The sequence below is a fragment of the Camelus ferus genome, chromosome 8 (assembly GCF_009834535.1).
Source record: "Camelus ferus isolate YT-003-E chromosome 8, BCGSAC_Cfer_1.0, whole genome shotgun sequence".
Lineage (NCBI taxonomy): Eukaryota > Metazoa > Chordata > Mammalia > Artiodactyla > Camelidae > Camelus > Camelus ferus.
In genome coordinates this window covers 43086022-43099767 of record NC_045703.1, presented here as the reverse complement: position 1 = coordinate 43099767, position 13746 = coordinate 43086022, and the positions used below count along the sequence as shown (strand labels likewise).

At 35.0% G+C, this 13746-nt stretch overlaps 2 protein-coding genes across 7 annotated transcripts in view; one reads left to right on the top strand and one right to left on the bottom strand.

Annotated features, from left to right (window-relative positions):
- Positions 1–13746, top strand: part of ECHDC1 (ethylmalonyl-CoA decarboxylase 1) — a 48758-nt gene that overhangs the window by 12049 nt on the left and 22963 nt on the right. For all 3 annotated transcript variants that reach the window (XM_006192668.3, XM_014566005.2, XM_032484847.1), the window contains exons 2-3: positions 5168–5389; positions 8149–8291. In XM_006192668.3, coding sequence (XP_006192730.1) covers positions 5170–5389; positions 8149–8291 — 363 coding nt within the window. In that variant the 5' untranslated portion in view covers positions 5168–5169. The remainder of the gene's footprint in view (positions 1–5167; positions 5390–8148; positions 8292–13746) is intronic.
- The window catches only part of LOC116665386 (sex comb on midleg-like protein 1), a 64551-nt gene that overhangs the window by 41905 nt on the left and 8900 nt on the right, over positions 1–13746 (bottom strand). For 3 of the 4 annotated variants that reach the window (XR_004321987.1, XM_032484843.1, XM_032484844.1), the window contains one exon: positions 167–274. Coding sequence is in view for 1 of the 4 variants with exons in the window: in XM_032484843.1 (XP_032340734.1) it covers positions 167–178 (12 nt within the window). In the remaining 3 variants the exon portion in view is untranslated. Of the gene's footprint in view, positions 1–166; positions 275–13439; positions 13453–13746 lie in introns of those variants that run through there. The other variant, XM_032484842.1, reaches the window with a different exon arrangement.

Here is a 13746-nt window from a genome sequence, read left to right as displayed (position 1 = left end):
AAGGGATTACTGGTAAAGGCAGAGAACCTCCCACCTCCCCACCCGACCGAAATTTGTGGTGATATCCTGCAATTAAAAAAAAGTTTAATGAGAGATGTACTATACATGCATTTAGTGAAAAAAGCATAAGAAGAGTTTAAAGAACAACAGCAATAAAAGTAAATACCTGTGTATCCATTATCTTGGTCTAACTTTTTCAGAAGTTTGTGTTCGGTTAGCTTTCTTCATTCTTCAAGTCTGCATTTATTTTCATTCTGGCCAACTGTAATATAACCTAATTTCAAAATAAGTAAAAAAACAATCTTTTATAGAAGTAATATTTGAATAATAGTATTGCTGAATTTTGTAACCATCTCATAAATATATTTTGATTAAATCAGATAGTCTATATAGAGTATGTTCTTTTCTGTTCAAAAGGCTTGTGATTCTAGGCAGCTATTCAGTTACCTGAAATAGTGTCTCAAGTTTTAAATATTTTAATAAATTGACAATTAGTTTTACAAAATGTATGTATTTATTTGAAGAAAAAGCAGACTGAGAACTTTGAGAGCTTTCCTGTTTCAAAATTTGGCCATAAGAAGGTCACTCTCTAGAGGAAAGCTTCACACAAAGGTTAGCTCTCATTACTTGTGAAATGGAAGTGTGGACCCTACTTTCTGCTTTTTTTTTAATTCTGTTTTTGTTTTGGGAGGGTAGTGGGAGTGTATAATTTTCATGCTCATAGCCTAGTGCTAACAGAATCATGTGAAGAACTGATACAGTGAAAATATGTAAGATGAGAGTATTTTAAGGGTAGCTCTCTCAGCCAATATTCTGGCCACAAGAAACTAAAGAAAAGCTGATCTGAGTTTACTTCTTGCTTTTGTTACTCTCCCGCAGAACGAGGCTATTGCTTGATTTTTGTTCTACTTCGGCGTAGAATTTTAAAACTTGGAAAGAATGAAGGGAAATAAAGTATCATAATCCTATGCACTGATTTAATGTCTTTGGGTCCATTTCTGCCTATAGAAAATCTTTAGACTTATTGATGGAAGTTTACTGGTGAAGAAAAAAAAAGCCCTTTATGAAGTTAAGACTATATTTTAAATTTGATGCAAATATCTAATAGAGCTTAATACAAGAGGGACTTTGTTCTATTTTCAATTAGAGAGTTGAATTATTTTTGCTTAACTTGTACGTGTTTCCTTGATAAAACAGAAAATTTATTGAAGGCAAAAATGCTTTTGTTCTCTCTGAAAAAGCTAGTTGGCAAAGGGGAAATCACTGACAGGAACTCAATAAATACCCACTGAATGTTACCCATCACATCTTACCTAAGGCTCTTATCATATACATATGTGTTTATATACTAAGATCCCAATGTATGAATTTCTTAGCCATAAAAACCTACATGCAGTGTAATTTCCTTAATGACCCTTATGCAAAGGAACTATTCAACCATTTTTTATTTTGAGAGTGCAGCTCTTATTTACTTTAAATAATCCAATGAAGAATACTGTCCTGTTTTAAAATTTTTATCTTCATTGCTAATCTAGTCATTATATTTCTCAAAACTTGTCTTTAAAAAAGAAAAGAAGGCTCTGCACTCATTTTCAATGACATATTTTGATATATTTCTTTATTTTCCCCACAGACTTTGATCACTGAACCTGGGTCTAGGGATAGTGAAAGGGGAGGTGGAACAGAACAGTGGCTGAGGATTAGAGGGTTTCTTATGCACATGGCTGGAGCTTATGAACATATATACATCTTGTCATGAGACTATAGGTTTTGTTTGCTGATTTAATTTGTTTCTAGCCCCATTTCTTACCATTTCTCAGTAACTGCTGAAATTAGTGTAGGTTTCCCCTGCTAGCTAAGAGAATCTTGAGGCAACTTGATGTTTACATTTGATTGATAATTGAGGAAACCTCCAAAATCCTTGTGTTTTTTTCTATAACCATTTCATACTTCTTAAGTAGTAAAAACGTTTTATATTGAAGATTTCTCCCCCTTCCATTTCCCATAGACCTAAATTTTCTACCTTTATCACTTTATTTCTTCTTCAGGTCCATTTTTTAGGTTCATGCTTAAGTCCTGAGAAGCCACCTTATTTTAAGTCTTTTCAACTTTGAAAATGTGTATGCAGATTTGTACTTCTAGGGGCATATATTTGAGATGTATGGTTAGGAATGTGCCATATCTAAAAATTAATTGAAATATCTTAAATTTAATTGAAATATTTAACTTTATAGTTCTGTGTGCTTGAGAGCAAGAAAACTTTCAACCAAAGGATTTGTCCTTGTCCAGGACAATTTGGTTTCAGTTAGAGGTAGTTTATTTGATGAGAATAGCTCATTTTCTAGTGATGCTAGATATCATATGATCATAATCTCAGAAATGCTTCCTTCCCATAGACAGACCTTTGACTCTCCTCTGGGAAAGCAGGGAACTACATCTTTGAACCAGGGTGATATTTTGAGAACTGGGGCTATGCAAGGGAAAGAAATAAGATAAATATGGGAAATAATATGCAGTAGAATTTGCAGGAAAATTATTTACTTCAAATGATTCATTTGTTTTAAATTAAATAGTTTATTACTCATGTAGGTGGTAATAATTATTGACATTTAGAGATTCCCTCTTATTGTTCAGTTTCACAGTATCTTATAATTCTCCCATCTGCCCAATAATTTTATAAGGTACCTTTCATTGCACTAATTTAAGGGATGGGAACACCTGTAATGTAAATTTGTTCTGCCTTTACTGTGTCATTATACATCTCTATCTTCTAATTGGATTATGGTATACAAGTAAGGACACTCCATGAGTTTTAGAAAAGGGGTATGGAATTGGCATTGGATGAAGATATTAAAGGTAACAAATTACAAAGATATTTTATTTTGCAGCTTTTAACATTTGACTCATTTCCTTGGTTGCTCATTAGTTCTGTTTATCACTCCGACCCAGCCAGTATTAATTACAGCCCATAGGTTGGTCCCTGGTGCTTATATTCTTTACTGATGGATAAGCTCAGTGACCATTGCTATAGGCCATTGGTGACTCTTTTATGGGGAGGAAAGGAGAGAGAAGGATGGACATGTTCTGTTATAAACAAACACTTGTCCACTTGCACTGTGCATCTGGGAGAACTTGGCATCCTTTCCATTTTGCCCATATGTTTTCTTCTTTAATTTTTAGAATAAGGAAGTAGATTTTTGTTTTGAGTTACAAGTACACAGGCATAAGGTCTCAGCTGAAGATGGAAATGTAGGATTTGTTGTCTTACAGATTTTAATTAAAACTACATGCAAACGAATAAAAGAACTCCAACTAAAAAAGCAAATAAATAGAAAAAAATGGGCAAAAAACTTGAATAGGAACTTTATAAAAGATGGTATGCAAATGACAACTAAGCATATGAAAATGTAGCTTGACTTCATTAGACCTGACAGAAATGCAAAGTAATAGGACTTTCTAGAATGCCTAAAATGGAAAGAAAGGAAAAAAGACACTAACAAGTGATAACAAGGGTGGTGGCAACTGGAACATTCACTAGCTGTAGAAGTACTAGTTTATATTGGTACAACCATTCTAGAAAACTCTTTGACAGTATCTTTTAAAGTTGAACAAATGAACAGATGGGATCATTATCACCAGCAGTATACTTGGAAAATGGCTATGTGTGTGTGTGTGTGTGCGAGAAAGAGAGAGAAGAGAGAGGAAAGAAGGAGAGAGATTGATATGTAGTTTGCTAATCCTTTCACCATGGTTAATTTCAAGCTACAAATGGTTTAAAAAACCAACTTGCAAAATCCTTCAATGTTTGTCAGTAACTAGACAGCTGCTGCCCAACCTAGTAATTCCATTTCTAGACATAGCCAACAGAAATGCATACATGTCGGTGCATAAGACACATACTAAAATGTTCACAGCAACTCTACTTGTAATGGATGGTAAAAACCAGAAACAACCCAAATATCTATTTATATTAGAATATGAATTGTAATATAGTCAGATAATAAAATACAACAATAAGGAATGGACTATTTAGAATCCAATTACACATTAATAGTAATGGGTGCTACAAACATAGTTGAAACCAGACAAAAAAGAATGTATATTTTTCAATTTATATAAAGTTCAATTGCAGGCAAACTAATCTTGTGTATTAGAAGTCAAGATAATTGTTATCCTTATTTGGAATCATGACTGAAAAGTAACACAGTGAAAGGTGGGCCTTCTAGGGTTCGTGTTGTGTTTCTTGATCTAGGTACTATTTTAAATGATTTACCTTTTGAAAATTCATTGAACTGTAACTTATGATTTATATAAACTGTAACTTATGATTTGTATATTTGTCTGAATGTAGGTTTTATGTCAACAAAAATATTTACATAGGGCAAAAAAGCATATGGGCAGAGAGGAGATTACCCAGAGATGAGATATATAAAGTGAGAAGATGGGGGAGGGTGTAGCTCAGTAGTAGAGTTCATGCTTAGCATGCACAAGGTCTTGGGTTCAATCCCTAGTACTTCCATTAAAAACAAACAAATATACAAACTGAATTATCTCTCCCCTCCCAAAAAAATTAAAAAAAAAATAAAGTGAAAAGAGAAGAGTGACAGAACTTTGGGGAACACAGACTTTGTTCCTATTTCTTTCATTGTTTTCTTCTGGCCCCTTCCTGCTTTTTCTATGAAAGCATTGCATAAGGTAAGGATAATGCTAAGAACTTTCTTTTAGAGAGTAGGACCTCTCTGTAGCATTTCTGCTTAGAGACTGTTTCCAAGGGGACCTTTGGACTGAATTTATTCTTAGATTTAGAGCTGGAGGAAGAACTACTGTCATGAGGAGACTACCTGAAGGCAGGAGATGGTGCTAACTGCAGAACAGCAACATTTTTCTAAACCCTCCTAGTGTGTTGGATCTCTCAGTAAGTGCACTGTAACCACATCATCATCTCACAATGATATACTGAAATGATATAATTTGTGAATTACGTGGTTTGAGAAGAGGGGAAAGGGAAGGAATTCCATACTGAGCATCTTCTCAAGAGTGCATTTGAAAGTGGGGAGGGAGGTACTCGCAGTTAAACAGAAAGGTCTCTCACTACAGTGTATTCATGTATAATATTAGAAAAACGTCTGTTCATCTGGACTACTGAATACTTGTCTCTCTTTTCCAGAAATGGCACAAAGTCTCTTGAAGACACCACCTATGCCTGTAAGGACAAAATTGCTACATCATGTAGGATTGTCACTTTATAATACCTCTCATGGCTTCAATGAGGAAGAGGTGAAAAAAAAACTTCAGCAGTTTAGTGGTGGATCCGTTGACCTTCAGAAGGAAGACAATGGCATTGGCATTCTTACTCTGAACAACCCAAGTAAAATGAATGCCTTCTCAGGTATAGAGATCCTCCTTTTGCTAGTTGAAGAATGGCACTGAATCTAACCTGCTATCACTTGATTTTTATCCTTAGTCTGTTGACAGAATTCTTGAAAGTCATGGTACTCTCTGTAGAACATGAAAAAAACAAAACTAAACAACCAACTATCACGTGCACCAGGAACATTTTTCTTTCCTAATTATGAATATTTTAATGTTTTTTTTTAATCCATGAATTTAGATGTTGATAAAAAGGAAACCATCAGATTAATCTTGATTATTTTTTCTACTGAAATTTTAACTGCTTAATAACTTTGTGTTCAGCTAATGTCATTGGGAGACAATTGGATGTTTCAGAGATTTTAAAAACTAAAGACAAAAGCCTAAAATGAAAAAAAAATTTATTCAGCTTAAATGTTTTTTTTATGAACTGAGCTAAGACTGTCATTTTAACCATGCAGTTCCAATAATCAGTGAAGACACTCATTTGCCTATTTGCTCCTTTTCTAATTCTTAGATACAGGTAAATACCTTCTATTTGCTAGACAGCACATTGGCATATAAGAATTTTATATTTAAGAGATCTCAAGGTCTAGGACATGTGATAATTTGTAATTTTTTACCAAAGCTCAAATTTGAATTATGCTACCATGATTTTAGACAAGAGTTAATGAGTAACCTTGCTGACTACCCAGCACTTGTGTTTCGAGGTGATTTTGGCATTCTGTTTGTCAGTAAAAAAAAAAAAGCAAGACACAAGTGTGTCAGCCATACATATTTAAAATTTTCTAGTAGACATATTTTTTTTAAAAAGAAACGTAAAATAAATTTTTAAATAAATTTTTATTTAACCCAATATATTCAAAATATTTCAACATGTGGCACATACAGAGTTACTGAGGTATTGGCCATGTCTTTGAAACCTGGTGTGTATTTTGCACTAACACGCGTCGCGATTTGGACTGGCCCTGTCTCAAGTGCTCAGTAGCGACACGTGGGTGGTGGCTGCTCTGTCAGAGCAGCCCCATACTTGCAGTTGGTTCAGAGAGTAAAAGCCAGTTTTTATGTTAGCCTAGGAAAAATAAAATTAGAAAGGTAAGACTGCTCTAGAGGCTTTGACTAGGTTAATACTGGTTTTAACTTGCTACTGAAGAGCTATAATTTATAATTTATTAGTAAAACTTTTTATTCAAGTGGGAACAAATATTAATTCTGATGCCTAATTTTTGAAGCTAATACAAGCAGAGCTGCTTGATTTGGGTAATGGTGTTTGGTTGGGTTCAGAGGAGATGAGTGAGCCCCACAACACACAGCCCCCAAGGCCCCACCAGATACTCTTTAAGGTCCATTTCAACTCTTGCATTTATTTTACAAAAAGATTAGTTTAAGATTAACTATTGGTATAGATTTCTCATACTCAAGGCCAGCATTATTTTTTTAGTAGCTTAAATATTAGGGATGATTGAAGGTTCATATTTATCTACATAGATGTATTCTTACCCTAAATGAGTGGGGTTTTTGGTCAAAAACTACTAGACTGTGAATCTTTTGAGAGCAAGAACCAGATTTCTAAAGCATCTAGGATGTCCTTGGGAAGGGCTGCTGTTTTAACAAAGTCATAATTAGCAATTAGAAAGAATAGCTGCATTAGTCATTTGTGAATTAATAACATTAATTTTAACTTTTATTGTGGAACCACTTCACTACTAATTAGCTCAGACGATGGCAAAGAAAAGAATAGTTCTTGGCATCATGGAGTTTATATTCCAAATAAGTGTACATAGTTTCATAGGGCCTAAATAGTACATTTTGGAACCTCATGGTACAGATTCTTTGCCAGTTTTAATCTTCTGTTATGATCTTTATGTTGGCTTCTAAAGCATTTTCTTAAGCAGAAGAAAGAGTACAGTTAATCATACTGAGAGCATTATGAACTTGGAAGGTCACTCAGATAAATGCATCTGAAAGAATGATAGTCTTTGCTGTTTCCATGTTAAATTAGCCCATTATAGAGAAGCCCCAGTAGAATTTTGTTATGATATTAAGGTAACAGTCTAATCTATAAATCACAGAATTGGTGGTTGGTAGACATCTAAGTGGCAGCCTGTGAAGCTGTCCCATAGTATGCCTTGGGCTTCCTAGAACACAGTTTATTAACCGTGGAACAAAATGATATTTACTGGTACTTTCTTGAACTAACATCCTGTTACAATAGGTCTGAAGTGAGTAGGGTAGGAATTTCACCTTTGTTTTGTATGCCATGTGCCCAATGTATCATAAGATCTCATAGTATTCTGGGAGACAGTGCTGTATTTGAGTTAGGAATACAGGCATAACTCTTATTCTGAGCTTGTTGACTAAGACACTTAAAGTGTATGGCTATGAGGTCAGGTCTACATTTCATTTTTACCCTAGGGGATAATTTTTTCTTACCATCATATCCCGTATTATTCATTCCAAGTTTCCTAGTCCTAGGATACTCATGATATATTCTCATTTTTTCTACCTAGCCATCTATTTATGTGATTTCTTAATTAAGAGAGAGAAAGAGAGAGAGAGATCACTAACAAATTGTAAGTTTTTAAAGCAGAGGTTGTCATGGGTACCTCTCTTGTATGTACTCCTCAGTCCGAACATGATAGGCGTTTGATAGACATTCAGAACATATTTGTAAAATTTATGATTTAAGAGTCCTGTTTGATACCTTATGGTTTCTAAATTATTTCTATTTTTCTGGTATTTTCTGTGTTTGTAATTTTCCCCTCCTGTCTCTGGCAGGCGTTATGATGCTACAACTTTTGGAAAAAGTGATTGAATTGGAAAATTGGACAGAGGGGAAAGGTCTCATTGTCCGCGGGGCAAAAAATACTTTCTCCTCAGGATCTGATCTAAATGCTGTGAAAGCACTGGGAACTCCAGAGGCAAGTACTGCATGAGTAATCAATAGACTCTACATGTTTATCAGACATCTGTGACTGAGATACTTACATTCTACTTACATGGTTATTATGAGGACAGCTATTCTTTAATAGCTTTACAAGGACCAGAGTTTTTGTTTTGCTAAGATTAGTTTGCAATAGTGTGAAGTAATTGGGAGAAAAATGAAGGACAGGGAGAAGAATAGCAATGACCAAAGTCAGCAAGAATCTGAATTTTCTAAGTGGAAGTCCCTAAGAATCTCATGATAAGGAAAAAATGCGGTACATGTGTAACGTGCCCGGCAGAGCTTAGGCACATAGCAGACTTCAATAAATGGTAACAGTCAAAGACTTTGCCTCTGGATTTTGATGATAGAAAAGAAATCCTAATCATCTTCCATTATTATCATTCCTCCAAGGAACCTGTTTTTCTTGAACTCAGCCCTCCACCAACAGCCTCTGGGAAGGGGGGAAGAGAAAGAAAAAAAGTGAAAAAAAAAAAAAAAGTATTTGTTGCCATTTAATTATAGATGTGGGCTGTAGGTAGGGAGTCATGTTTTAATGTTATACCACTCTATAAAATAATTTGATCTCTATTTGTAGAATATATGAGGAAAGACCTCTTTTTTGGTAATTTTGATAGATTTGTATTTGAATTCTAGTTTCAACATCTTCTGGCTAAGGGATTGGACAAATCACTTATTCTTTTTAAGTCTTATTTTCCTAATTTATAAATAAGAATTGTACATTTCACAGAGCTGTTGTGAGGATTCAAGATGACATAAAGTTCGTACTAGCATGGTGTCTGAAAAAGGTAGCTGTTATTTTTCTTTCAAAGATCTTGATATTAATAAACATTGTCTATGATGATCATAATTTGTGGCACCACTGGACTTGAGTTTGTAATGAATCTGAATGGTTCGAGTAGTAAGTCGGAGATTAGAACATACAAATTCTTGCCCAAGCTTTACTATTAATTGCATGACCTGCAAGTCATTTGATGATAATTTTTTTTCGTCTCTAAAATGATGTATTGCTTGGTATCTTACTTTGTTCACAAAAGACACTGTAAAGATAGTATGAGATAATAGATTATTGTGGGTCTGCCAGAAGTCAGGTAGGAAACCATCCCTAAAAATGTGAAAGGTTATTTTACTTTCTTCTAGTTAGAAGGTTGTTTCTGTCTCTTTAGATTATGTGCCCATAACTTTTCCCCCTATATAAGTAGAAGCTAGAAGTGGAAACATGTTCATTGTTTCTTATGTATATTATGGGTCTGACGCAAATCATGTAGGAAAATACATGTCATTTTTATTCAGACTTCAGATAAGGGGTCACTTAATTAAGTTTATTCTTTCCAGAATGGACATTCACCAAGTAATCTGCTGTGTTGAATGACTGCAGGAGAGTAAGACTGACTTTTGATCACCACCTGATAACTCAGATGGTGTGGTCCCAATGCTTAAACAGCACTGCAGGCGTCCATCACTTGTAGTTATGCACATCTGCCAGTCTCATTAAAAAAAATCAAAAGTTGTGATTCTGCTTACGGAGTGTGTGTTTAGAACCCAGACTGGTACTTAAAATACCTTATTTTATTTAAAACGCTTTCCTGGGTAGATGAATTCTTTATTGTACTTTTAAGAAACCTCCCTAGACATAGTATAGGAAACATATAGCATAGCAATAAACAATTTGAGTAAATTCTCTTCATGGATACTAGTAAGAAACACAGTAATATGTATAAAGTATGGGGTATGTTTGTCATATGATGATTTTAAAATTAACAAGAACTAGAAATAGTTAACAGAAAGCTCCTGAAAACTATTTCCATTTCGCATATAGAGCATATTCCTGTATGCCTGAGAAATAGCTATACGTGTGCCTAAAACTGAAATTTAAAATGGCCTCAGGACTTCGGAGGCTCATACATGTGTATGAGTCATAGCTGCACGAAAAGCACATCTGTCCCTCACAGCTGAGCTATTTGGAGACACTTATCATGACTTTAAGTTATAAACAGCCTTTCTCTCAATGAGGCTCTTCTTTATCTAATATACTCACTGTTCGTTGTTGCAGATACCTCATAGCACCTGCTTATTTGGTGAATTTGCTTTTCTGAGGATGATGAGATAACTAGAATAGTCGGTGTTTTTACTAATCGGATTACATTCCTTTCTGATAATAATAAGATACTTGAAAGTGACTATCAAATGGTGCTTTTTAAAAAAAAAAAAAGATAATTATGTTGATGTTTTTGCCACTATTTTTTCAAAGTTTTAAAAAATATTTTACTAATGAAAATGACCAAATATAATCAAAAGTAGAGAGACTAATACGGTAAACTTCAGGTACTCATAGTATCAACAAACATCAACATCATATTTGGTTATCCATCATTCCACTGTTTTTTTTTCTTTCTGCGTCTGGTCTCTTAAGAGGTTGGTTTGATTTTGGTGTCGTTTGTTTAATGAGCAGGAAAAGAGCTCCAACTGTTCCTATTAGGCAGTTAATCTTTGGCTGAGAAGGTCCAGGGAGGGAGATGAATTAGCGTAACACAAGCATTAACCCTGAGAAGTTATAGGACAGAAGAAAGAATAAAATAGGGAAACAAATCTAGTTTTGTTTTTTTTTTTTTTGTAAGATTTGTAAGATTCAGGCTGGATGCCACAGATGTTCTGTAGACAAGAAGTCTTTTCTCGGAGGGCAGAAATGATAAAAATCCGCTTATAAGCTTCAAGATACGGGGAAATAAAAACCCGCCTGTTCTGTATTGAATGTGTTTAATGCCTCAAGGAAAAGTCTGGCATTTTAGAAACCTTTATATTCTTAATCTAGCTTGAAGATAACCTCCTTCTTTGTCCCGTGGCCTCCCCTGTAACTTTTCTGCGAATCTCTTGCCCCCAGTTTCTCTGTCGCCTGAATTTCCACGGTAACCTCAAAGTTCTTGTTTAACTTCTTTGCCTTTTTCTACTACTATTGTGTAGTTCCATTTTAACTGTATGAATTTATAGACAAGCGATTATAATTTTCTCTAAACCTTTCTATGTATTTTGAGGAAATTAATAAATCCATACAACAAGCACTTAGCTAAAAAAAAAAAAAAATAGAGGCCCATTTGTGATTCTAGGATAAGAGACTGTCACAGGCTGGGCGTTTTCCCACTCAGGATAAATGTGGCTTAGAGTAAATGTGATATTGACAGCTCCCTTTGGTGCTGGGGCTGGGCACTGGGCATCTCATCTCTGCTGCACTAGGGGGAGCTGGAGGAGGCAGCATGGGTGTCAGGGTAGCACCACATAAGGTGGAAGTATCCCCATCTGCAGCAACTCGCAAACCCTTTTAAAGGACTTCCCAGCTCCCAGCTTTCATTCATCAGAGTAGGTCTAGATTTTCACTGGTTCCCTTCCCTCAGGTCATTCTATCACAAGTGAAGGTTTCTCTGTCACTGACTCATTTTCGCCCTGTAGCCCAGGAAGAGACCTGAGCAGTTAACCATTGTTGGCTAAGTGGCTTTGGAAAACAAATTTAATAAATTAAATCTTTCTTCTTCCTAGATCATGTTGGTTGGTACAAAGTAATCTCCGCTTTATGATACATTTAAAGCCAAAACATACTTATTATCTGATTGCCAGTGCAATTAACACATACTAGTGATAGCAATGATAGATAACATTGTTCTATTACTATACATCAGGCACTGTTCTAACCTCTTCCATGCTATAACTTATTTATTACTAACTCCCCTAATGAGATACAGGTACTATTACTAGCACCATTTTACAGGTAAGGGGACTGAGGCACAGAGAGGTTAAATATCTTGCCCAAATTCAAACCAGCTAGTAGGTGGTAGAACCCAGAGTCAAACCTAGGCAGTTTAGCTTGAGTCTGTGTTGTTAATCATCATTCCATACTGCTTTCATATATTTTAATGTGGCTTTTTATCTTTTGAATGCAAATTATAGTATATAGCTTAATACCCGCTTCACTTTAATTTTTGCCAATTCTAGATATTTCCATCAGTATTTTAAGTACTCTAAAATCTAGGAATAGAAAATAGGCCTATTGAAATGATTTACTGAGATAATTTAACAGACTTTACAGGACAAGTTTTTAAAATAATATAAATCGGTCTAGTTTTAAACCTTCTCACTTTTTGTTCTTGTATTAATTTTCTCATCAGTTTATAGTATAGACTGACCTTCCTGATAAAGGCTTTCAATTAGGAAATTTGTATTATTTTGGTCTTTACAACTTTAACTGCCTTTGTTTTATTATTCAACATAATTCTCCATCTAAAATTCATCTGATTCAGTTAACTTCAACAAGCATGTACTGTATGCAAAACATTATACTAGCTTTTGAGGGTAAAGAAGGCATTTTGTCAGCCTCAAAGACCTTATTGTCTAGGCCTAGCAAATGCCTTCTGCCTTTCTCCTCTGTAAAGCCTTTTCAACTACTGCAACCCAGTTGAAATGAATTTCATGCTGGCTACTGTTATCGGCTTGTTAAGGCGTTTCTTAAATTACTTATCATCCTATGCCTTGACGCATGTTGCATTTCTCTATGCCTCATAAGATTTTTGAGGACTGGGAGCTGGGACCACATTCTACTGATTCTGTGCCCTTACCTTATCTTGTGTAGGTGATGTGTCTGATAATAAATCCAAACACAATGCATACAAGACAATCTATAAATTCTGTAATTAAATTACAAACATAAAAATACTGCAGAAACACAAAGGAGAAAGCTGTTAGTGTGGGATTTAGTAAATCTTGATAAAAAAATATTTCATCTGAGCATTCCTTGAAACAGGTAGAGAAAAGGACAGCCTGTTCCAAATAGTGGGAATGGTATGAGCAGAGACACAGGAACAACAATAAGTGTAAAGCATGAAAGGAATGGCACACAGTTTGATGTGGCAGAAGTTAGGGTTCTTGGATGAGGGGGTCAATACAGTTGGTAAAATGGTTTGGGATCAGTCTTTCCCAAGGAATTTAGACTTTTTTCTATTGGTAATATGAAGTTATCATCGTTTAGGAAGGTTTATCAGATGGCTGTATTAAAGATATATTACAAAGGAATAAGAAATTAAATGCAGAGAGACCTGTTCGGAATCAAGGCTGTTGTAATAATCTAAGGATGAGTAACACAAGTCTGAACTGGTGTAGAGGCAGTGAGAATAGAAAAGGGATTTACATTGGAAATATTCAAAGGAAGAACTGAGGGGATGTGCTTGGTAACCAACTGAGTGTGGGAAAACTGTGAAATGGAAGAGTCAGAGATAATACCAAAATTCTGAGCCTTGTTTGACCACAAAACTTTTTTCTGCTAACTCAAAACTCTCTCTGTGGTCTTTTACAGAATGTTTAGGTACATTTTCATCTTCTCAGCTATGCTTTAAGTCAGATATAACAGGTATTTTTTATTCTTCATTCCTTCCTTGTGGATGAGGAAA